General features: G+C 39.5%; 5 protein-coding genes across 5 annotated transcripts; 2 read left to right on the plus strand and 3 right to left on the minus strand.

Annotated features, from left to right (window-relative positions):
- Window positions 1-910: 910 nt before the first annotated feature.
- On the minus strand, window positions 911-2,211 carry LOC125779951 (odorant receptor 33b-like). Its single transcript, XM_049461220.1, has 2 exons — window positions 1,469-2,211; window positions 911-1,400 (listed from the first exon to the last, which is right to left on the minus strand). The coding sequence occupies exons 1-2, from the start codon at window positions 2,209-2,211 to the stop codon at window positions 989-991; spliced, it is 1,155 nt and encodes a 384-aa protein (XP_049317177.1). The 3' UTR covers window positions 911-988.
- Window positions 2,212-6,148: 3,937 nt separating this feature from the next.
- Window positions 6,149-9,289, plus strand: LOC115066388 (odorant receptor 33b-like). Its single transcript, XM_049461281.1, has 5 exons — window positions 6,149-6,959; window positions 7,025-7,406; window positions 7,806-7,816; window positions 8,030-8,665; window positions 8,732-9,289. The coding sequence occupies exons 1-5, from the start codon at window positions 6,241-6,243 to the stop codon at window positions 9,141-9,143; spliced, it is 2,160 nt and encodes a 719-aa protein (XP_049317238.1). The 5' UTR covers window positions 6,149-6,240; the 3' UTR covers window positions 9,144-9,289.
- Window positions 9,290-9,555: 266 nt separating this feature from the next.
- Window positions 9,556-10,994, minus strand: LOC105229372 (odorant receptor 33b-like). Its single transcript, XM_011209638.3, has 2 exons — window positions 10,053-10,994; window positions 9,556-9,991 (listed from the first exon to the last, which is right to left on the minus strand). The coding sequence occupies exons 1-2, from the start codon at window positions 10,895-10,897 to the stop codon at window positions 9,580-9,582; spliced, it is 1,257 nt and encodes a 418-aa protein (XP_011207940.2). The 5' UTR covers window positions 10,898-10,994; the 3' UTR covers window positions 9,556-9,579.
- A 7,400-nt stretch (window positions 10,995-18,394) lies between these two features.
- On the plus strand, window positions 18,395-23,158 carry LOC105229205 (ras-interacting protein RIP3). Its single transcript, XM_011209324.3, has 3 exons — window positions 18,395-18,633; window positions 20,546-20,842; window positions 20,944-23,158. The coding sequence occupies exons 1-3, from the start codon at window positions 18,625-18,627 to the stop codon at window positions 22,180-22,182; spliced, it is 1,545 nt and encodes a 514-aa protein (XP_011207626.2). The 5' UTR covers window positions 18,395-18,624; the 3' UTR covers window positions 22,183-23,158.
- A 765-nt stretch (window positions 23,159-23,923) lies between these two features.
- On the minus strand, window positions 23,924-24,707 carry LOC105229206 (uncharacterized). Its single transcript, XM_011209325.4, has one exon. It carries the CDS (start codon window positions 24,542-24,544, stop codon window positions 24,047-24,049), a length of 498 nt encoding a protein of 165 aa, XP_011207627.2. The 5' UTR covers window positions 24,545-24,707; the 3' UTR covers window positions 23,924-24,046.
- Window positions 24,708-24,946: the final 239 nt, after the last annotated feature.

Consider the following 24,946-nt stretch of genomic DNA (forward strand, 5'->3'; position numbering starts at 1 on the left):
ACGTGGCAGTCACAAAATAATTTTAATATCTTGAAAATGCATTTGACAAATATGAATTTGTTTGTTGTATTTTTTTCTGAAATAAAATAAAACCGAATTTAAGCAGACTGTAACGGATCTTCCCAAAGTACACTTAATACAAGAAGGTTTTTCATATTACTACCTCCGCAGTGCAGATTCTCACTACCCACCACGTCTATGTCCTATATTTTCGTCTCTTTTTCGACGCATTTCTCATTATCGTCGAGTATGTGTGTGCTCCACTTCTCAACGCGAGAGCATAATTCTTCACTTTTCTACTTATCCGAGTGTGCAAGGCATTAATAGCTTGGCACGTGTATGTATGTCTCGTTGTTGCTTTCGCGTGAGTTGCTAGCGCTAACCGGAAAAATGCATATATGTACTTTCTCAAGTATGTAAACGCTGTTGTTGCTGTAGCAGCAGCGTCAAGGTTCGTCTAACCCACAGACACTGTGACAGACAGTTAAGGCTTTAATGGCTTTATGCAAGTATGATCTTAATGTTCTTGAAACTCATGTAATTTGGGATGAAAAAGTGTGTTTGTCTGATTGGTAGTTTCTGATGGTGACTGGCTTTTGGTGAAATTATAGAGCGCAGTAAAATTGTCCTAAGCAGGGCCTTAGTATTCCAAATACATATGGAAACTCAGGGTAACGCAAAGAAAAAGATAAAAAAGTAACATATCTTCATTATTAAGCAGTATTTCAGAAATAGTGAAACAATGAAAAGTTTTTAAATGGTAAACACCCTTTATTTTATTCCAATCTTGCGTTTGAAGTTGATATAGTTAAATACACTCAATTGAATGTTTTATTTCATCGTTTTGTGCAGAAGCGTGATTTAACCAAATTAAAGATTACACTCGTGCAAAATATGACACTCGGACAATTCTTGTTATTTTGTTTAAACTTAATCATCTTAACCACTTTCTATTAGCCAACTTCCACCACACATATCATCTGTCCCACTATTTCATACGATTGCACACCGTATACAGAGAATAAGCCATCTTGCAAGTGCCCAGGAAAGAGTTCAACTGTATACCGATGACGCCACCTGCCAAAGGAACAATCTCCTTCATTGATAACTGCACGAAAATGCGTTGGTTCTGGTGGAATTCGCGCGACTGCCCCAGCCAGCTGCACTTGAAGATTGCCGACGGCAGCTGCTGGAACTCATAAATCAACATGCTGCCATAGAAGCAGCTCGGCAGCAATTCGATAGCCATACTGACGAAATAAACCGCATAGTAAATGTAGGCGAACACATTCTCCACATAGAAAATCAAATAGAACAACACTATGCACATATTCAAGCCGCTGGAAATGAACTGCGCCAGTTGCGGCTGTGAGAGTGTGTCCTGAGTCAGTTGAAAAATGCTGCAATGAAAACACCAAACCCCTCACTAATCAGCAATCGGTCGTGTTTTGTGATTTCACCAACTCACCGCACCAGTTTCTTATGATCCTCAATGCATTCGATCAGCGCATGACTATGCTGCTGCTTGGATTTCTCGGCATCCGCACCCACTTTGGCCACGCGCAACGACAGCAGATGCACATGACCGGCAATGATGCAGAGACTCATCGGTGGATAGATGTCGTTGGCTAGATTCTGCACGATTTGTATGGTAACACCGGCAATCTGATAAATGACCGCAGCGCAGTAGCTGAATGTGTTCGCGTCCCATTGGAATGGCAGCCATGCGGGGTACATTAGACGCCGTTCCTTGCTCAATAGCGTGGCTGAAATTGCTGCCATATTTGCGCCACCATAGGCGATGGAAAATAATTTCAACACATTCTTTGCACCAACAACAAGTTCCTCTTGAAAGTATGCGTGTTCCTCTACGCCCTCGACGCGTTTGTCCAGGTCGGCGAGCAGCGCTTGCACGTTGCGTATTTGCGGTAATTTACGACGCAATAAGTAATGCTTCACGCTGCAAACGAAACAGGTGATGGTAATGGACAGATTTTGGAAGAGATCTGCTGGCGATGGATTGAGGAAGAGACCCACAAACAAATGGATTGGATAGAAAATTGTCACCGAAACGTTTATGAGCAGGTCGTAGAAGCCACAGAAGTATTTACAGCTTGCGGTTGAGACGCCGACCGCCTGCCAGCAAAGCCAGAAAGCGCGATACAGTACAACTGAGTCCACAGGCTGAAAGATTGCATTTGAAGTCTCCATCTTTGAAGAAGGTCTCCAGAAATAACTTAGTTAATTGTATAACCGTGTGATAATTATGCGACTTGTGGCAAATGAGTTATTTTTGTACAGGCTTATATTGCCTAGCAGAAGAAGATTAATTTTAAAAATACACTGTGCAACATGTTTAAGAAAAATAATATTATTCCAAACAGCGACAAAAAAAGCTTAAACTAAAGTAAGCAAAAACATAGAATTAATGCTCAAGATAAAGCTCACGCAAGTGGTAATACATCCGCAGCTTCTTCGGCAGGGGCACGGATTCTGTAGGCAACAATAAAACGAATGAATAAGATCGCCAACCGTCATTTCGAGAGGAGATGGGAACCATGTCTGAAAGATTAGCAAACCTTCTGAGCCACTAGAGGCGACCCGCTCTTTCAGCTACGCCATAATCGACACTGGCAAACCCAGAAAGAGCCTGTCTACTTAGCAACAGCCACTTTTTGAGGCGGCGTTAAGCGATAGTCTCGTAGCTTCGAACGGGGATTCTTCCGGTTGGACATTAACTTCGGAGAAGACGTTGCAGCTATCCACTCCACAGTGTAGGATCTGCCGGAGGAGGTCTTTAGACTCCTGAAGACCCACATCTTCGTCAACGGTAGGGTGGTTGCAATGTCCACAGAGTTGATACTGTCGGTATTAGCCAATCAGAACACGGAATTAAGGACGATGCTGTGGGCCATATTCTATGGTGGCACCACTCCAAAAAATGAAGTCATAGTTATGTGTATAGACCTAAACTCATACTCAATCCTCGAGTCTGTAGGTGGTAGGGCTCACCTGTTATTCTTCACCATCCAGTTTAGGATCAGTCACTGCCAGATCACGACAACACCACCTTCGGAGAGCTGCCACCCCAACATTGTCAATCCTGAAAGCAAATGTGAGGAGGCAGGTGAAACCACTATAGGCTAAGAAGTCTACCGGAGGATACCCAGAAGCCCATGCATGTAAGATGATGCAAGAGTCTACATGGGACCTGTCACCTTACCTCATGCATTGGCGTTGCACGGTGCTAGTCAAGCCAATTGTTCTTTATGGTGCTTCAGTGTTGAGTTGTTTAGTTGAAGAGACCGAAACCCATTTCATACAGAAAATTGTTGCACCAGATACAGTGACTCGTTGTTTGTGACGGTTGTTTGCCTCTTGACTGGAATCACATGCGGACCAGATGGATATATGTAAGTAACGACGATATATGCAGAAAGTGCGGAGAAGTAGGCATGTGAAAGACTCGCCTTAAATATCTAGGAGCTTTGCAGTTCAAGGTGGTATATAAAGTATCAAAATAATATATATATATTAATTAACTCTTAAAGTTCGCAAAACTCATTAAAGTAATGTATGACGAATACTTCACTTCAAGTTAAACAGAACCTCCACCTGGCTTTACTGAGGAATGTTGACAACCGCCAGTATAACCTAACCTAACTTAAGAAAATACTTAACAAATTTTTTCGATTACTTTGGTGTATAGTGTATGATTGTAGATACAGGTGCATCAGCAACCAAAGTGGGCGTTGTATTTACATCGACTTATTTTGTTTATGATATTAAGCAAACAAGACTTACACAACAGAGTATATAATTAAGTCATTAAATGGACGCCTGTGCGTGAGAATAATGAGACGGTAAACAGCTGTCTGAGCGGGCCTCAGACATGTAGGGGTAAGGTTTCACCCACTACAAGGAACACTTTTAGGGCTAAATATCTAAGAAAGCGCTTCGATATTGTAATGGTTAACTAAATAAATTATTTGCATACGCTCTTCCAAATCACTTGGACAATTTCTGATGTAAACATTTGTAATGTAGCCACTCGCTCAAGGTCACTTATTTATATGGTTATTTGTGTTAATCAATTAATTCGCCATTAAGGCTTACAGATCTAATACAATATGATTTTCTGCAAAGAGGGTGTAAGTTTCGGTGCACTTAATTTTAAGAGACCCTGGCTATCTAAAAGGTTTACTCTGCTATAGTTGCAAATTTCATAAATAAATCTCGATAACGTGGATGGATGGCATATTCCGGTAGTTGCACTCGCAAACTTTCTGTGCAACACCTCTCCACCATTAGCTGACTCTACTATTTGCTGCTCTTACATACTGTACTTCTCTCTTCCATTATTTATGTTGTACCGGCTTTCACGAACTTCTGGCTCAGACGAAACGATTCCCTAACATGGGCTTAAAAGAATTTCCGTGTATAAATGCATGTGTTCATGTGTGCATTATGGGTATCCGTTCTGTTTTCCGTTCTCGATTAGTTTTCTTGAATGGACCGAAAAACTTTTCAACACGATTGCGTCTGCTGCTATACAGATTTTAACGGTAATTTTTTTGAGGTTAGGATTTTCATGCATTAGTATTTGACAGATCACGTGGATTTCAGACATGGTGTCAAAGAGAAAGATGCTCAGTATGCTTTGACATTTCATCATGAATAGACTTACTAACGAGCAACGCTTGCAAATCATTGAATTTTATTACCAAAATCAGTGTTCGGTTTTTTTTTTTTTTTTCGGACAAATTTTGTTCAGCGATGAGGCTCATTTCTGGTTGAATGGCTACGTAAATAAGCAAAATTGCCGCATTTGGGGTGAAGAGCAACCAGAAGCCGTTCAAGAACTGCCCATGCATCCCGAAAAATGCACTGTTTGGTGTGGTTTGTACGCTGGTGGAATCATTGGACCGTATTTTTTCAAAGATGCTGTTGGACGCAACGTTACGGTGAATGGCGATCGCTATCGTTCGATGCTAACAAACTTTTTGTTGCCAAAAATGGAAGAACTGAACTTGGTTGACATGTGGTTTCAACAAGATGGCGCTACATGCCACACAGCTCGCGATTCTATGGCCATTTTGAGGGAAAACTTCGGACAACAATTCATCTCAAGAAATGGACCCGTAAGTTGGCCACCAAGATCATGCGATTTAACGCCTTTAGACTATTTTTTTGTAGGGCTACGTCAAGTCTAAAGTCTACAGAAATAAGCCAGCAACTATTCCAGCTTTGGAAGACAACATTTCCGAAGAAATTCGGGCTATTCCGGCCGAAATGCTCGAAAAAGTTGCCCAAAATTGGACTTTCCGAATGGACCACCTAAGACGCAGCCGCGGTCAACATTTAAATGAAATTATCTTCAAAAAGTAAATGTCATGAACCAATCTAACGTTTCAAATAAAGAACCGATGAGATTTTGCAAATTTTATGCGTTTTTTTTTTTAAAAAAAAGTTATCAAGCTCTTAAAAAATCACCCTTTATTACAGCCTTTGGTCTCTGCCTGGCTTCATTTACCCTACCATGTAAGCCCTTTATCGTACAAGGAAAGCTTAAATAGTACAACTTTTTATCATTTAACTTTGCAATTCAAATTTAATCTCGTTATAATACCCATTTGCCATACATTCAGTTGAGATGTGAACAAACTTGGGCACAACTGGATCGGTATGGCCCATATGATGGCACAGCCATAAACTGATAAGCGTTTTTGCTTATAAAATATGGCAGTCGGTGACTATTTTCAAAAATACTGTAACAACTTTTATGGATGTAAAGGGAAAATCAAGTTTGAATATCAAACATGAATTACTATGTTTCGCGGCGAATCTGCGTCCATTATGAAACCATAAAATTTTGCACGGATTTCCCCAAATTGTCCTCTAACCTCTCTAACTGAAAAGGGGATTTCGGATCATAACATGTAAAATATATTTCTAGAGATACAATATATTATCAACATCCGATAAATAGCTCAAGCTCTATCGATCCCTTTCAAACAGCTGGCATTGTCATATTCATATTCTAGTAAAAGTGTTTTTAAAGTGCCTTCAATGTAATTTAATTACACAAATCCACATAGTAATTACAGGGGACACATGCACAATAACTTATCTACGTCGTCCAGTCTTTTCATTCCCACAGAGTTCCTTAAATACCAGAACGCGCCAGGTATGAACTGTCATAGTTTGCAGGTCATCGGTTGAGTTGTTTTGACTTCCGTAATGGACTCAAAAATCGACACGGTGAATATTTTCAAGAGACTATTATTTCTCTGGCAGATTTTGGGCTCAAAAACAAACTATAATAAGTATTTGATCGGTCTCTATAATATTTTTGTTAATATTTTCGCCACGTTTGCCTTTCCGCTTCATCTGCTTTTGGGAGTGATTTTCGCCAGCGACAAGGAAACCGTTTTCACCAATCTCGCTATCGGTATTTCCTCGATTGCCTGCACAGCTAAGCACTTAACGCTTCGTCCGCAACTTAGCCAAATAATCTCGATTAACAAAATCCTACAGAATCTGGATCAGCGAGTGCAAAATGAAGAGGATACGCGTTATTACATGAAAAATATGCGTGCGAGATGCAGTTTCATGATTAATTTCTTCACTGTCTCATACTTTTCGGTGTCATGTATGGCAGTGCTGACCGCTCTCACTACAGCCAATATCTTATACCCGGCTTATGTGATTGTCGATTGGCAAAATTCGACTTGGAAGTACTTGGCGGTATTGGTCTTTCAAACATACGGTTTGAAAATGCAAATCGTGCAGAATCTCACCAACGATGTGTATGGACCTATGATCTTATGCATGCTTTCGGGCCATATTCATTTGCTTTCCAGACGTATTTCACGTATTGGACACGAGCGCGAAACCGAAGGGGATAGAAACTATGAAGAGCTAGTGCTGTGTATAGACGATTACAAAGTCTTGATGAAGTAAGTGAATTATTTTTACCAAATAACCTGTCTAATTTTGTCCATAATATCCATAGCACAACGAGGCAAGTGGAACGAATAATCTCACCCAGCTACATGGTACAGTTCACAGCTGTTGGCATTAACGTTGTGATTGGTCTATTATATTTACTTTTCTTCGCCGACAATCTCTTTGCTTACTGCTATTATATTTTCCATATTTTGGCCATTATGATCGAGATTTTTCCCTGCTGCTACTACGGCAGCATGGTTCATTTGGAATTCCATGCGCTGTCTTACGCCATATTCCGCAGCAATTGGACATCACAGTCTCGCACTTTTCGTCGTGCTGCTGTTACGTTGACGGAACTTACTCTGCGAGATGTCATTGTATCGGCGGGTGGCATGATAACACTTGATTTGGACTCGTTCTTCAAGACCTGCAAAATGGGATACTCAATATTCACTGTTCTACAAAGTATGAAGTAGTGAGTTGGATTTGAGACACAAGTTTTGTAATCATCTTCAACACTTCAATTTTCACCAATATAGCTTAATTTAAATACAGATTCGAATTTTTTCTAAAGTGTAAAATTAATAAAAGACAGTCAAGTTGCACCTACGTAGCTCATTATGTATCACGCTTCGATTTAAGCAATAAAGCTAGTAATAAAAGCATTACAAATAATTCTTACGACTTTGATCCATGTCAGGAACTTTCCAAGACCTCTTTCTCGACTTAAATATGGACCCTTTTCATAATGCTCGTATCCCAAATGTGAATATTCCTTGAATTCGCAGTGCACTTTTTTCAAGGTTAGCGCTCACATTAGCTAATTGCTTCACGCCCTCCTGCCTTAATTATAGGGTAAACACACATGTTGGCATCGTTTAGGAGCTTAATTTGCTTTAATGACTTTTTGCAAGTATTTAAAGCCAATTCGCAATTACAACTTCGTCTTAAGTTATTTGATCTCCGACAAGCGCAACACATTCGTTTCGAAAATGCTGCCGAAAATTAATACGAAGGCGATTTTTGTCCGACTCTTCTTCACTTGGCGTCTACTCGGTATCACTGGTTGGCCGTTTAACAGATATCTGCGCATCGTCTATGACTTTTGGGTGAACTTCGCTGTCACTTTTGGCTTTACGGGCCATGTGATAGTGGGATTCTTTTTGAGCACCAATAAGGATGAATTCTTCAACAGCCTGGTCATCAGTGTGGCATGCATTAATAGCGTCATGAAACATTACATTCTACGCTATTTTAAGCAAGAAGTGTGGGAGCTGAATGAAATCATTTCACAGCTCGACGATCGCGTGCGCATCAAGGAAGATTACGATTACTACAAGCGTTATATAGAGCGACCCTGTAAATTCATGATGCGTTTCTTCTTTAGCTCTTACTCTTCGGTTAGCTTAACAGCTTTAATGAATGGCTTAGCCACCGGAGATCTCCTCTATCCTGGCTATTTACCACTACCATGGCGCACGTCGAGTTCAGCATATGCAGCGTGTGTCATCTACCAGTTCTATGGAGTCTCAATGGAAATTGTAAAGAATTTAGGAAACGATTTATATGGACCGCTGATATATTGCATGCTCTCCGGGCATGTGCATTTGTTGGCAAATCGTGTATCACGTGTTGCTCACGATAATCCGGAGAATGTGGAGGACAACTATAAAGAGCTATGCGAGTGCATTGAAGATCACAAAATGTTGATGAAGTAGGTTTTTATAGTTCAGTGTCTTCAAAAGTCGGTATAAAATGTTTTGTGTTCAATATTTCGCAGCATCAAAACCAAAGTGGAGCGCATCAACTCGGCCGTCTGTATGGTACAGTTTTTTGGTGTTGGCGTCAGCCTCTGCATTGGTCTCATCTATTTGTTGTTCTTCGCCGATAACTTGTTCGCCTACATTTACTACTCGGTTCATTCAATGGCCATCATGACAGAGCTATTCCCGTGTTGCTACTTTGGCAACATGTTGGAGTGTGAATATTATGATTTATCTTATGCCATTTTTAGGAGCAACTGGACGACGCAACCACGTCCATTCAGACGCAATGTAGTGAATTTCACAGAGCTGACACTGAAGGAGGTCAGCATGTATGCCGGCGGCATGTTTCGTATAAATCTCGACACATTCTTCGCTACATGCAAGATGGGATACTCTTTCTTCACCGTTGTGCAGAGCATGAAGTGAAAGAAGTCGAAAAGTGGAATAATACTTATGAACGCTAAATGTTTCTCGTAGTTTTTTGTGCTGAAAACAATAAAATTGTGCAACTTTTAGGTTAGTATTTGATATGTTCTCTATTACAGTATATTTCTAAAAAATTTATAAAGAAACGTCTCCTCGTTAAATTATCCACTGATCCTACCGAACGCGCATTGAAACAATTTGCTATCCATTATGATGCCTTTTATTTAGACATATGCTAAAAATGCTTGTGCTATGAAATTGCTATAAAAGCTGTTATACTCTGAAGTAACCAACGTTTAAGTTATCAGGACAAACTGATTGCCGCAACACAAAATATAAAACTGAAAATTTGTATGCTTCTCTACTGCTATTTAAGCTGCGCTAAAAATATTAATCATGTGATACTGATTTAAAGAGTGCACCCTCGTCATCGCCTCTACTTCATATTCATTAAGACCGTGTACAGTGAGTAAGCCATTTTGCAAGTGGCCATAAACGAAGTCAAATGTATGTTGATTATTCCTCCAGCAGTCGGCGTGAACTGTTTCTTCGAGAGCTCCGTAAATATGCGAAGGTTTTGCTGAAAGCTTTTACGCTGCCCAATCCAATTGCATTTGAAAATCGCATAAGGTAAGTTCTGGAACTCTTCCTGCATTTTGCTGCCATAATAACAGGCCGGCAGTAGCTCCACTGCCATTGAGCAGAAATACGCCGTATAGTAAATGTAGGTAAACAGATTGTCAACGAATAGGAGCATTAACACAGCGGTCAGGCAAATATTCAAGCCAACCGAGGAGAACTGTACCAATTGAGTATACCAAAAAACATCTTGCAGTAAGTCAAATATTCTAAAACAAACAAATAGGCTTCAAATTCGAAATGTTAGAAATTCGTTCAAAACAAACTCACTTCAGCAGCTTCTTGTGATCCTCGATGCATTCGTTCAAATCGCGTTCATGCTCGATAAGTGTCTTCGACATATCATAGCCCACCTTTGACACACGCATGCCCAGCAAACGCACTTGACCCGCCATCACACACAAACTTACCGGAGCGAATGTGTCGTGTGCCAAGTTTTGTGTAATCTGTAGCGAGACACCGACAGTCTGATATAAAACGGCGGCGTAATAAGTATACCTGTTTGCCGACCAATCGAACGGGAACCATGCGGGGTACCTTAGCTCTCGCTCCTTTTTGGTCAACACTTCTATGGCGGAGGCCACTACATCGGCCGCATAGGAGGCGCAAAAAATCAACATGATTCTTCGCACAACATTTCTTATACCTGTATTGAAGTAGTTGCGCTCGTCTGGCGCCACAACACGCTCATCTAATTCCTTTAGTAGACGCTGAATTTCGCGAATTTTCGGCAGCTTGCAACGAAAGAGAAAATGCTTTGTGCTGCAGGCTACGTCCGTTATATTTATGGTCAAGTTCTTCAAGACATCCGCTACCGTAGGCACCAGAAACAGACCGATTGTCAGATGTATTGGGTAGTATATGTTAACGAATATATTCACGCTAATATCGTAGAGCGTTATGTACCATTTCTTGGAGTTTACGGCAATGCCCATCAACTTCCAGCACATCCAGAAAATATCGAAACACGCCACACTGTCCGCCCGTGCATCAACGTCAGATTTGAAAATAAAAAAACGTTTACCCATGTCTTTGCAAAGTAAGCTTCTTCGTCTCAGTTTATCTGCTAGAAAGTTGGTCGTTGTCTGCTTTATTAGTTGAGACGCTTTCTGCATTATATACTATTTTCTTACGGTCTATAAAGTACATATTGCTTAACTACTATGTGAATTGATGCAGTTCTTTACAAATGCAACAAATTTGGAATTCTGCTTTATTGTATTTTAATTGTTGTTTACTTTGGCTACAAGCAAATTGATTTAAAATTATAGGCTGCGATTAGGGGGATTATGAATAAAGCAATTACCGGAAAGAGTATAAGCTAATGTGGCATCATATTATAAGACAAACTACCAAAGCGAATGATCATAAACGCCATTAAAGGTGCCTGCATATGGAATTTTAAGGCAGTAAAATATCAAGAAATAATTAAATTCATAGAAAGTTCCATTGTCTTTCCCACAAAACGGTGTTACTTAACAATACATAAAGATAAAGATATATGCTTTTCAGACGACATAAAGGGTCAATACAGTATGCTTTATAAATTTAAATTTGGAACTACTGCGTAGAAATCGCTACGCTTGTGAGAAGTAGGTCGACACTGTCTAAGAACAGCAGCAGATATATCAATAACACAACGGAAGCAATGTCGGATTTTCTCTCTTATATTTCTATACTCTTTCAATAATCAAACAACAAAAAAAGCCTTTAATAGTATGTATTATATGTCTTCCATTGGATCTTTATCGTGCTTTCCACGGTTTCAGTTCGTTATTTATTTCTTTAACATTTCAACTTAATAGTTATAAATTTATAAATATACGAGTATAAAATAAACAATACCAACCATGTACCCAAGAGAGACTTCAAACTGTTTTGATGCCAAAGAAACATAAGATTGCTCTTGCGGAATGATTTAATCATTTGGTTTGGACTTAAAATGAATTCCAATTTAAATTCCAATCACTCGATAAACACTCACTTGCATACATAAAACATTTGCAATTTCTCAAGCGTGAACATTACTCATACGCCGTGGAGGGTATGCAAATTGAGGTCAGCGTGTATCTTAAGTGGGAATGCTCGTGTTGAAGATGCATTTACCAATTAGTTAAAATACTTTCTCACTCTTTCACCTACGAATAATGTGAAAATATTGTCGTATCCTGTCTCCCATGTCTATATCAGCAGACACTTACACACACATCCCTTTAAGCATAAATCTGAACATGAAGCCGCTGCAAGTAGCAGCCGAGTAAGCTTGTGCAAGGTGAGGGCATCCATTTTCATGGCAGCACTTACCCTCCATAATCTCTATTAATTAAGTACATGTTAATGCAAACCTTACACGCATTCATGTTGACGCCATTGAGGAAGGAATAAAATGAAATCGGCGAATGATAAAAAGTCAGAGGCACCAAGATGCAACTCTGTCAACGTTGAAATAATTGACATGGAAGAATTAAGATAAGTTAAGGGGATAACAGATACGTAACTTTCATATGACCGTACGTATCGAAGAGGAGTGAAGACATAGAGCTACTATGTGAAGGAAATGCTGGTGATGGCTACTTAAAAACGCACCAAATTTATAAATTTTCTATATGCGTATTGGCTTAATGCTCGCTCAAAATGATGAAGCGATTTAAGTGCCGATATTAGAATTTATATGCAAAGCAGCACTGCGAAGGGCGAAGCACGGTTGCAATTCTGCACAGGCACTCAACAGCAGAAGCGTGTGCATTTGCAGGCAATTGTGTCGAGAGCATGTGAAAACAGAAGCGTGTGTGCCGTATATGAAGTCAGAGGCATGGCAGTAACAATATAATTTAAAAAGCTTAAAAAGGCATTCAACAAAGATGAATTTCGTTGTTGTAGTTTTTTCTGAAATAAAATATAAGCGAATTTAGGTAGGTTGCAACGGAACTTTCCCAAAATGCACTTATTGCTAGAAGGTTTTTCATATTATTCCTCCTCAGTGCGGAGTGCATCTATCTACAACGTCTATGTCCTATATTTTCGTCTCTTTATCAACGCATTTCTTATTATCGTCGAGTATGTGTGAGCTCCACTTCTCAACGCGAGAGCATAATTCTTCACTTTTCTACTTATCCGAGTGTGCAAGGCATTAATAGGTTCGCTCGTGTATGTATGTCTCGTTGTTGCTTTCGCGTGAGTTGCTAGCGCTAACCGGAAAAATGCATATATGTACTTTCTCAAGTATGTAAACGCTGTTGTTGCTGTAGCAGCAGCGTCAAGGTTTGTCTAACACACTGACACTATGACAGAGAGTTAAAGGCTTTAATGGCTTTATGCAAGTATTGATCTTAATTTTCTTGAAACGCATGTAATTTGAGATGAATGAGTGTGTTTGTTCTATTGGTTATTTTTAATGGGAGGTAAAATTTGTCTCAAGTACAGCCTTACCTATTAAATTACTTAGAAAAGCATTCCAAATCCATATGAAAATTAAGAGTAATGCAAAAAAAATAAAAAAAAAAAAACTACTATTAATTTTGATAATGAAACTAATTTTTTACTAGCAAATACATCCGGAGCTGCTCATAAGCTACTGTTACTTGCTCACGAAAAAATTACTAAAATTATGGATTTTATTAGGCAATGTGTGGGCGGCAATCACATCTCCCTCAAAAAAAGACGAAAATCAGTCAGCAAAATCATTCAGTTGAGCAATGTCAAATCCAATATGCTCTTTTTAAACGAAATATTATAAACACAAATAAAATTATTATTCACAAATCATGAAAGTTAAGCGAGATTTAAAGGATTTTGATCGACATTTTAACGAAAGAAATTTTAAAAATTAATTATACTCTCACATGCACTTAAACTTTTGCTTTCAAAGCGTGCATAATCCATACTCACGCCTTCAAGCAATCCGCAATAACACAAATTATTGCTAAGCCTGCACTTTGAAGGCATTTCAGCTACTCCTAAAGATAACATTACAAGCTGAAAGCAAAATTATTCATACTTTTAATTAAAAGCAAACCACAAAAAGCTCGGTAAAAAGTTCCGGTATCACATGAAAGAACATTCCAACAAAAAAAACTACAAAAAAAGATATTATAACTTATAATAAAAAATATATCCGCAAAGTAGTAATCAAAAAGTTCTTTCATGCCTTTCTCCACAATGATGGCGTGACGGCGTGGTGAGAGCAGGTACTCGCTGTCCGTGCCAGGTGTGTTCGCAGCACACACATTCGCCGAAACTTGCACATGCCACAGCAGCAACAGCGGCAGCAGTTCAAGGCAAGTGGTGGCCGAAAATCGGAGTCTGCGTTTGAGTGCCTGCCATGCAGTTGGGTGTTGGGGGATGGCGGAAAACTTCAATTCTCCGTGGTGTTGTAGGCACCAGCAGAACACAATAAGCAATAAGCGTGCAGCAGCAAACAAGCGCTTACACAAAACAAAAAAAAACTTACATATTTATGTGCACATGGAACTGTTATTTTATTTGTGGATAAAAGTGCTCTGGGCGAAGCAGCAAAGTGCAAAAGTGAAACCAATTCAATTGCCGTGCTGCGCATATATATAACTGTGTGTACTTGCATGTGCTTGTAAGCATGAGGGTATGTACATATATTCCTTGTGTATTTCTGCTTAAGTGTACGTTTTCGCTGCGAAAATGCTCTCCTGAGATGCAGGAAAAATCTGTGCAAGTAAAAACGCAAAAGAAGAAGTTAAGCAAAGCATAGGGAAAATACAAATTCAGACACTGAAATATGCGCATTGCACTGTCGACCTGTCAAATTCGCTGCTCCCAAGCTGAAATGGCATTGCAGTGGTGTTTCGGTGGCAGCAAGGAAGATAAGCAAAATAAAAGCATCATAAAAGCAAACTTTGCAAAATATCCACACATACACACATGTGCAAAAATCATAGAAAGTAAACTTACATGCGCACATGTATATGTGTGTGTGCGTATGTGTCTGAGTTTATACAAATGCGAAGTTTATTTGAAAACAAAGCATTCAGCAAACAATCGCTAATTCAATTTGGCAAATACCCGATTGTTTACCAAAAACTATGTATGTGAGTGTTGTTGCTGTACTGAGCCGCAACTAGATAAATTGCATTGGGAATTGAAACACGCTCAAAAACACTCACATATAACGTGAATGTGTATTCATACATATATATGTATGTATGTATGTCTGCCGACGTTTACTCCCGCTCACTTTTTAACGCGATTTCTTTTTATCAATCGAAGTAATTGGAAATCGTTCTGAATTCATACAGGAAGAAAATAACATTCATTACTTCATTGACATTTTCAATCGATATTCGATACTTGCTGAAATGTAATAACCATTTTCTATTGAAACAGTATGCTTGACAGGTTATATCCACATGTGAATTTAAAAACAAAAACGATTGTTTGCGAAATTTGGGAATATTATCCGAAAATCTGCAAATTAATCAGGCTAATAACTACAACACTTCTCCAGCCTGCCGAATGGCAGTAAAAGTATAACACCAGGATATGTCGAACCCGATTCCCCAGTCGATGACGATGGAGCAATGTGCCTTTGTCCGACCATAAAGAAGTTTGAATAACAATTACCCGTCTGAAGACTATATATACATATAAATCTCGATTAAATAGTTTTATAATATAAATTAATTCAGATTTTCACATTCATTCAGCTTTACTATCGATTTCATTTATTTTCGAACGCACATGTAATATAAGTTTGCAAATTCTTTATTATTTTCGGCATTTTTCGCTGGCGCTTGTCCAGCCTTTGTTCGGTTGAAAGCATGTCGCTTGCATTGTTACTCACTTTTGCATATTTTTTAGCGCCGTGACTTCTGCCATATTGCCTTTCAACTGCATCCACAAAGAGACTGTCTCTCATTCACACTCACACATACTCAATCATGACGTGTGAGTGCCTGCGTGGCACATATGTAGTTGTGTTCAGCACAATTCCTCGAGTTATCTGTATGTCATCCATGGCATTGCTTTCTCCATTATGTCCTGGTTACCCTTTTTTTTGTGCTTTTTTGTGTGATTTTTGCCATTTTTCACATGAACTTTTTGCGCTGCCACAAAGGCAAGAGTGTTGCAGCCATCACTCATACACAATGTGCGCTTGTTGTTGTTGTGATGTGATGAATGCGCACAAGTGCAACAGTAAAAGGAAAACTGACAATTAAAGGTAAATCATTTCACCACTAAATACTTGAAGATATGCATGCATGTTTTAAATTTCCTTGCAACTTGTGGCAAATAATTTACATTCATTTTCATTTCAAAGGAAGACTTTTTGAGCATTTTTAAGACGAAATTTGTATTGCGAAGCTTGTGTTGCCGTTCAATGCGCCAATATCTAAATGGCTACCGTTACAGACTGCAATGCCAACAACTCAATCAATCTACCCCCCGCCCATCTGCATTGTGGTGGTGCACTAAGAGAGCCATCAACTAAAAATACTGCAATGCAGCAACAACAACAATTGGTGCAACAACGTTAACTACTTTGACATTTCTGAAATGCGATATGTTCCAGCAGAGTGAAGACCAGCGCTGATGAGTTCAATGTGATTCAACAAGACCAACAGCACTGCAAGTAGATTAAGTGGAGTGCGCAACAACAACTACAAAAAGTGGTAACAATAACTACGCCACTAGCATATCGCATGTCATTGCTGCTGCTGCTGGGCACCGCATTTGCCTGTTGCTTCGTTGCATGGGCATACTTCATTGGCGAAAATTCGTACGGCTGTGCCGTTACGTAGCGATTTATGTTTGTCGAAGTGCGCCGTTATGCTCTGATATGCTCGCCAGTAAACATGTGTGAGTGTGTGTTGTTTATTGCATTTGTGCAGCAAGTTTTCAATTTCCGGTTATTCGGGCTACGATTGAGCGCTTAAGAAATGGGATATGACCTCGAGTTGGCATTCTGACGAAGCTCCTTAGCACAATTGCTGCAGTAAAGGGAAATTCATGCGCTTGGGAAAGTAGTTAAGCGATTTATGGATTCAGAAATGCATTAATATCCTTTTTAGTTTGCGAAAATATTAGTGTTTGCTACTCTTTTGCTAATCGTTTGAAATGTAAAGTCTATAATACTTTCGTAACGATGACCATTTTCTAGGGGATTTATTTGTAAATGTTTTGTTGTTTATTTGTTGTAGAAAGCCGGCTTTGTTGACTAATAATTACTTGAAATAAAACTCAGAACTTGCAGATTGCAAACCTGAGGATTGAAAACCAAAATTTGAGGAAATAGTTTTAAAGATAAGTACTCTAGTAAAGCTTTAGAGGTCACATAGAACAGAGAACGGTCAATTATCAATATATATTTTTTTTAATTAAATATTTTTTTTTAATTTTTCATTATTACAAAAATAGATATTTTACAATAATTTTGTAAATTTTCCAAAGAAAAATAATTAAAAATCGGTTATTATGACGTCATTTCCAGCAATCCCTCGGAAAAATGTGCCTCCGCGTTGACAACAGAACTTATTACGGAATCATTAAAAGTGAAAAGAAACAAGTAAGGAAGAGCTAAATTCGGTGGCAACCGAATATTTTATACTCTTCCAACTTGGGGGAATCAACGACCGACGTATTCGGCATAATGTTTGTTGGAGAAACGAAAATCATAGAAGTATATGCACTATACGCATTGTGATTTTCATTTAGGTAACTCAAATATTGGTCACCCTGAAGTTCGATCTTTACAATCGACTTTGAAAACACAGTTTCCAGAAAAATCTTCAGAATATAAGACAATATTCCAGAGATGCTCTAAAATAAAAGTGACAATAACAAAGGTATATCCAAATACTTATGTACTGAATGACTCACGAGGATATTTAGGATACTTATCCAAAACAAAAAAATCATCCCTGGGTTGGTAATCCTAGCCTGAGTCGGTTGACCTAGTTTTTAGCGAAGTCGGAATTAAAGTAATATTTCCCTACAGCTGCGAGTCAGCTTGAGTCTTCGTTCTTTAAGTTATATACCATAAATGATATTCAAAAAACCTGGCAATGAATGAATAAAAAACTTCAGGAGACTCCGCTGAATTGAAGCTGACCAACGAGCCAAACAACAGCTCAGCTACAACCAACCCACAGCACGCGCATTGCTGCCCTTCAGTCAGCCGCATTCGTGAGCGAATTTGAGACGTGCGCAAGTGAATGCCGTTGGCCGAAAAAGCCAAACCTCGTCACTAATGCCAAATCTTCCGCTCGTTGGAGAAGCTGCACTGGCAAAACGTACAACAAGGTGCGTGTGTGTGTGAGTAGGTGCGTTTGAATGTGTTAGTTTGCAGTGGACGGCGTGTCGCCTAACACAATTTGTACGTCCGGTTATTTCTGCGCCAAATGCTTTGAGGTTATTTGTAATTTTAACTTGATAAAATTTGAAAGTTCTTACTATCAGATATCAGTTATGCGACTGAAATCTTTTCGGATATTGTGTGACGCGTAAGCGCCAACAACGCTTTTTTGTTGCACGTTTTAGTTGTCGAAAAGCAAGCTCCATTTTATGCGACACACATCGCTGACCAAGTAACGAACTATAAAAGCTGGTGGCAAGTTTGAGAAGCCATCAAAAGTTTTATTGCATTCTCGGACAACAGTTGGGTGTGCGTCTCTTGACAAAGTGCCATTCAATAAGTGAACGTGCAACAAAGTGTGCCTCCAAGGATTGAATCTAGAGTACCTTGTATATTTGTGCAAGTGAAAAGAAGAAAAATAAATATATAAAAGCGATAAAAAAGTATTGAATCTAATTTCAAGCAATTTGAAAAGTGATTTTCTAAGTGGAGAAACATAGAAACATTTCAGCAGCAATAATGAAACGGGTATGTGTTGGTTAACTGGACATTCGTTGAAGAATTTTTTAACGTTGATTCCAATATAACGGCATTCAGTTATATGTTTAGAGCGTATTAAATGAAATTTCTTTCAAAAGTGTGTTTAGTATACGTTTTTGTGTCAACTGTGAAACATTAGACCTTTATTTAAAGAACCACGAACTGGAAGTAGCCCTTCCAACTTCTTTCTATATATGAAAGAAACGACCTTCCGAGCTTCCTAACGCTTGACGCCTTGCTTTAACTTAATTGTTTGCCAATGCAGCGGTCAAGTCGTTATCAATATTAATCCCGCAGCAGACCGCATTGTCACGAAACGTTGAATGTTGTGAAAGTTACTCCTCGTAATAAAAACACATTATACCCACAAACTTGCACTGGCCTCTCTTCTATAACAGTACATGCAAAGTCCTTCATGGCAAATTGTCATTCTTTATTGCAACCGGCATAGCTTGTGCGCCTATAAATCATTGCTGCCACACCACTTTACACACACACGCACAATACAATACCAACAATGTGGACACTTGTCACCGGATACTCCCTTACACAATACAGTGCTTGTAGTAGCACTGCCGTAAATATAAAGCTACAATGAAACGTATTCATAAATATTTCACAATGCAAATATTCAAATATTGCTTTATTGAACTCGATTTCATTCAATACACATACACATGCGCCCCTTTTATGTTGCATGTTCAAATTGACGATTGTTCGTCCTTTGGCGTTTTGCTCGCTTTTTGTACTGACTGAGTGAAATGTTGTTTGTTATTGCAAATTATTCAATTGACAACTTTATGACAACGCTTTCATAATGAATTCTTCAGCAACATGTTGCCAGGAAAATTGAATGAGGGTTGGAGAGTGGTGGCATGTTTCATGAAAATATTTTTGGCCATCATTTTGATTTATTAGCATTATTTGTATTTGACGCGCCGTTATTTTCATGAAGGGCCGCTTACATTTGCAGAGACTGAAATGGATATGTTCTGACTTCAGATTGCAAATAACCACTTTTGTGCTCGGCTAGAAAACGGTTTCGTAAAAATTTGTTTCAGCAACACGAAGCTAAAGAATATTGAATAAAATTTATTCCACATATGCTTGCCATAATGAAGCTTAAAATCTCACTTTTCCAACACAATATGGAGATATAATCTCAACGAAATTTTTTGACAAAATACGAAAAGACTTTTTCGACTACCCAATATAACCCGAGAATATATCTAAAAAAATCACAAAAGTCCCCTTTAAAGTGAAAGTTGTATTTAATTACCGTTAGTCTACTGCAATGCAGTATATTCTCCTCACCAGTGGGGCATTTTTTATGATCTTGCAACATATTTTATTCCAACTGCAAATAGAGCGGCAACTACAACCCCAGTGACGGTATATTATAAGCGAACTCCGTAGGAATTTCGCCACTATCTACATTCATGCTCTTTAAGTGACTTTAGCCACTGCAAATTTTCACTAAAGTATACCTCTACTTGCGCCGTGAGCGTGCTTGCATGCAAATACTTGCATGTAGATTGGCTTATAAGCAAATGTAATTTTGCATTCGCATGCGAGCTTCTGACAGTTTGACCATAAAATATTTACGATTTCATTAAGCTTACTCTTTTACTCACTCGTTCACTTGCACTCGGCATTCGCCTCATCAAAATGACAGTTGCTAATTTCCCTGAAGTGTTGTGAGCCACTGAAATCGCGCTCGTCATAAAACGGGGGCAAATGCGCTGTAAAAGCGAGATGTGGCAAGTGCAAATTTACTTAGACACAAAACAAACAAGTATAGTGCCACACACAAAGTATGCGCATTTAAATGTAAAAGTGTTCGCTAGGCACAACGCTAAATAATTAATTTTGTTGGCTCGTTATTTATCTACTTCTGCAGTTCTACTATCTTCTGTGTGTATGCTTGCTGTCGTGCAATGTGGTGCACGCCTCCTATTCTCACTTGCAAGCGATTGATTTCTCGCAGCTGCAACAGCAGCAGAAATCATCAATTACCCAGCAGCAGCAGCAACAACAGGACCAACAATCGCAGGAGCAAACTGACACCACCACCGACTCGTCCGAAGACTATGACAGCCACCCGCAGTACAGTTTCGCATACGATGTGCGCGACACGCTGACCGGCGACGAAAAGCAGCAGGAGGAAAAACGCGATGGTGACCTAGTGCAAGGACAGGTAAGTGCGGAGTAGTAGCGGAGGTGCATGACTAACTCAAAGAGGATTATGCGAGGATATAAAGCAAAATACACCAAATCACATTATAAATTTTCTTTCAGTACTCGCTCGTTGAACCCGATGGCACACGCCGCGTTGTGGAGTACACCGCTGACGATATCAACGGCTTCAACGCCATAGTCTCCAAACAATTGGTGGATGAGCGCTCGCGCGCTTCCGCTTCGGCCACAGCTTCATCCTCACGGTACAACAGTTTCGAAACGCTGCAATCACAAATTCAAACACAGGCCATCGCCGAAGCTCAAGCTCAGGCTGCATCTTATGCCGAAGCTCAGGCGCTCGCCGAAGCACAACTCCAAGCGCAGGCTAAGGCACATGCCGAGGCCATGGCTCAGGTACAAAGTGACGCCGAGTTGCAGGCGCGCATACAGGCGGAAGCCCAGGCACGCGCTCAAGCCCAGCAACTGATGGAGCAGTTTCAGCAACAGTACAAACAACAACAGCAACAACAGCAGGAACAACAGGAGCAACTAGCACAACTGCAACAGCAGCAGCAGCAACGCCAACAGCAACAACAATTGCGTACACAAACCCAACAAGCACAAGAGCGACTGACCAACGAGCAAGCCCTACTGCTGTCGCAATCACTGCCCTCACGTACACTCGGACACAGCGTTCACGCTACCGTTGTTTCACACCCACCCACGATCTTGTCACGCACACCCACCGGCAGCGTCTACGCCCAACAACGCGACCTAACCGCCCTGAAGGAGTTGCGCGACGGTAGCGCACGACAGATCATCGAACGCACCAACCTCCCGCAAATCGTGATTACTCAACCGGCTAGCGCAACGGTACAAGCTCAAGTCATACACTCACCATTGCTGTTGGACGGCAGCTCGGGCGCAACAGGCATGCGTAGCGTCATCTCTACAAAGATCACCAATGGCAGCGGCAATGGTGGACGCAGCAGCACCATTTCACTACGTGGAGATGCCGGGCGCCTGAGTGCCGCCGACCAATTACTGAACCAGCTCGACACTGACGATGATGACACACTAACACGCAACAGCCTGCGACTGCTCAGCGGCGGCACTGGTAGCAGCGGCAGCGGTGGCAGCATCAAGGGACGCACCAACGGCGGCTTAAGTGGCAGTAGCGGCAGCAGCGGCTTGAGCGGTTTCGACAGCAGCAGCAGCGGCGCCGATGATCGCGGCAGTGATCGTGAGGGAAATGTATTGCGCAACGGACTTAGAAATTCAAATAGACGCTTGCAGAGCCTCTTCTCTAGCAGCGGCAGTGGTTCGAACGGAAACGGTAGTGGCAAGTCGACATGGTAAACGAGACGGGAAAACGGAACACAAACATAACAAAACGAAAAATAATTTTAAATTCAAACGATTATAAAACGAGAGAGAGAAAGTAGGACGAAAATGCAAACGAATGTGTAGAATAGACAATAATGAATGTGGAGAGAAATTGAGCGTGTTAGCGTATAACGGTAAATGTATTCAAAGAAAACTAGTGTGATCAACAGTCAGCAACGCGATTTGGCAACGGACCCTGGCTATTGTATAACGGACTATGATTTGCAGCAGCCGCCATCAGTAACGGCATTAACATAGACTTAGATTTAGTTTGTAGACTTGTTTGCATTTTTCTCAGTAGCATTTAATTACTAACAGACTTGTGGTAGAGAGCTATTTAGTTGACTTATATACTCGTATATTTGTATTTTCGGGATTTGGGTGAATTTCAGCTATCGCTTTTCTGTCTTTGCTTAACAAACTTACATACTCACAGGCGCGCGCGCACTAACTCTCTCACTAACAACGCTTTACTACGCTTTCTGCGAGAACATACGAAACGTGAATGAACAGTTAACCGTTATAAATACCCACTATACGCATGTATATAAAAACGCTTTCATAATTTCTATGTAAAATATTTATTTCCAAGCGACAACTTTGTGATTTAGACTTACTTTATGTTTTCTGAAAATATTGTTATCTATAGCTTACTCAGCCGAAGGACCTAACCGTTTAGTATTTTGATGTTTACAGGAACTATTTTATTTTCTTCTAAGTCCATTTATAAATATTTATTCATACTAAAGTGTTGTTCATGTTAACGTTATGTGACTAACCAAGCTTTATATAATTTATTCTTACTAATATTCAATTCAATGTTTTTTAATATTTTTGTATTCAACATGTTCTCACATTTTAAGTATCTAGACATTTAAGTGCAACTTGCAGTTTCTACATGGCATACAAAAAACACAAAAAAATATTAATAAATGAATTTAAGTTTGCAGCGAAAATTTCCGTTATTTCATTTCCAAAGTAAAAAATTCAAAATTTCAGTGGTCTTCAAACATAATTATTTGTTTCGTGGTTTGAATAGCTTCGTTTACTGCACAACAGTTTGAATAACACTGCAATTGCGATACAACTGTGTGCCAAGCGATATTTGGCTTAGCAGCCGTCGGCAGCAAATGTCAATTGCACATATTAAGCAAAATATTTGCAATGTAAATACAAACATATAAATTATATAATATTTACATACCCTGAAAACTGCAAATAACTGAATTGTGGTCAGTTGTATTGTTACTCAATCAATTTCACAAATTTCTTTCACACACATGCTTGCAGCGCTTGCTTCTGCCAACACTCACATATTCACTCGCGTAATTAACACTTAAAAATCAACGCCCGCGGTATTATTTTATAACGCAATGCTAGATAAATACCCGAACTATCGCATTTTCACTAGAAACACTCACTTGCCGCGATTCTTAATAATATTTTCAATATTTTATTCAACACTCCTGAGCTGCGGCCTGCATTTACGTTCGCGAAAAGGAAACTGACACATAACGGCGCTTTGGCGAGGGAAGCGCAGTGACACTTCAATGTTGCCAGACTGTTGCAGAACATGAATTTTGTCAGAGGTGCATGTCTGAACTAAACCAATTATATTAAAAGGTTCTGGTATTGAATGAACTGAGCAGCAGTTGGGTTGCATAACTGTAAATATATATGCAACTGAGGAACCTTTATAAAAAACTCATACAAATATACAAAAATTTAACATTATATTTATGGACGCGTATATAACAGTAACAAATATATTTATTTAAGTTTGTCTCTCCCCTCCTTCAAAATGAAAATTCACTTCCAGTTTTCTTTTTCTCCATCCTCACTCCTTCTCTTTATCTTCATTGCTGTTTTCACATTCCGTTTCGGTTTCTTTTTTCTCACTTTTCTCGGTTTCTGTCGCACCATTTTTTTCGCCACATTCTTCGTCGCTTTCTGAGCCACTCTCTGCTTCATATAGCACACCGCCTTCCGAGTTCTTAGCCAGATTCAAAGCGACGTTCTGCAGTTCATAGAATGAGAAGCGATGGTAGGCAAAATATTCGGGGTTCTTGTAGTCTTTACATTTGTGTGCGCCTGGACCGAGCACCTCCTTCGGGTCATCCAAGGCGCGATATGCGGTGAGCGGTACGAAGTCAGGTGGAGTAAATGCGTCATTTTTGAAAGAATGTTTGGAGTCCGCCGGATTTGCGGTGTCTTCTGATGCTTGTGGGGGACAACACTTATCGGCTATGTAACGTTTGAATTGCGTTGGATTCAGCGGAAGATTTCTTATTACACTCTGTGATAAATTCGTGAATTTCGAGCAGCCACGCAGCATAATTAATGGAATATTTCAGTTTATAAATGTTTTAAATAATATACAAATATTTTTAAATTTTTTTATTAAATTCTCAAACAATATTGAAGCTTTTTATTTGTTATTAAAAATTGAAAATAAAGATATACAATATATAAATATTGTTGAAATAATAAAGCAAGAATATGTGATCAAATGTCAGTGATGAGTTGATCAAGAAGTTGGAATTTTCGTAAAACTTTACCGGTTTATTGTGTTCGATGTTGCCAGCTGTTGTAAAAAAATGAATAAATGCGGTTTAATAAATGTTGTTTAAATTAAGGTGCATTTAGTAAGTTTCAAAATTATTTGTGTTAATTAATTTATTTCAACATTCTACCATCAGCTGGGCGGATATAGCTGTGTTGTCGATAAGGCAGTTCA

Source organism: Bactrocera dorsalis, chromosome 1 (assembly GCF_023373825.1).
Source record: "Bactrocera dorsalis isolate Fly_Bdor chromosome 1, ASM2337382v1, whole genome shotgun sequence".
Lineage (NCBI taxonomy): Eukaryota > Metazoa > Arthropoda > Insecta > Diptera > Tephritidae > Bactrocera > Bactrocera dorsalis.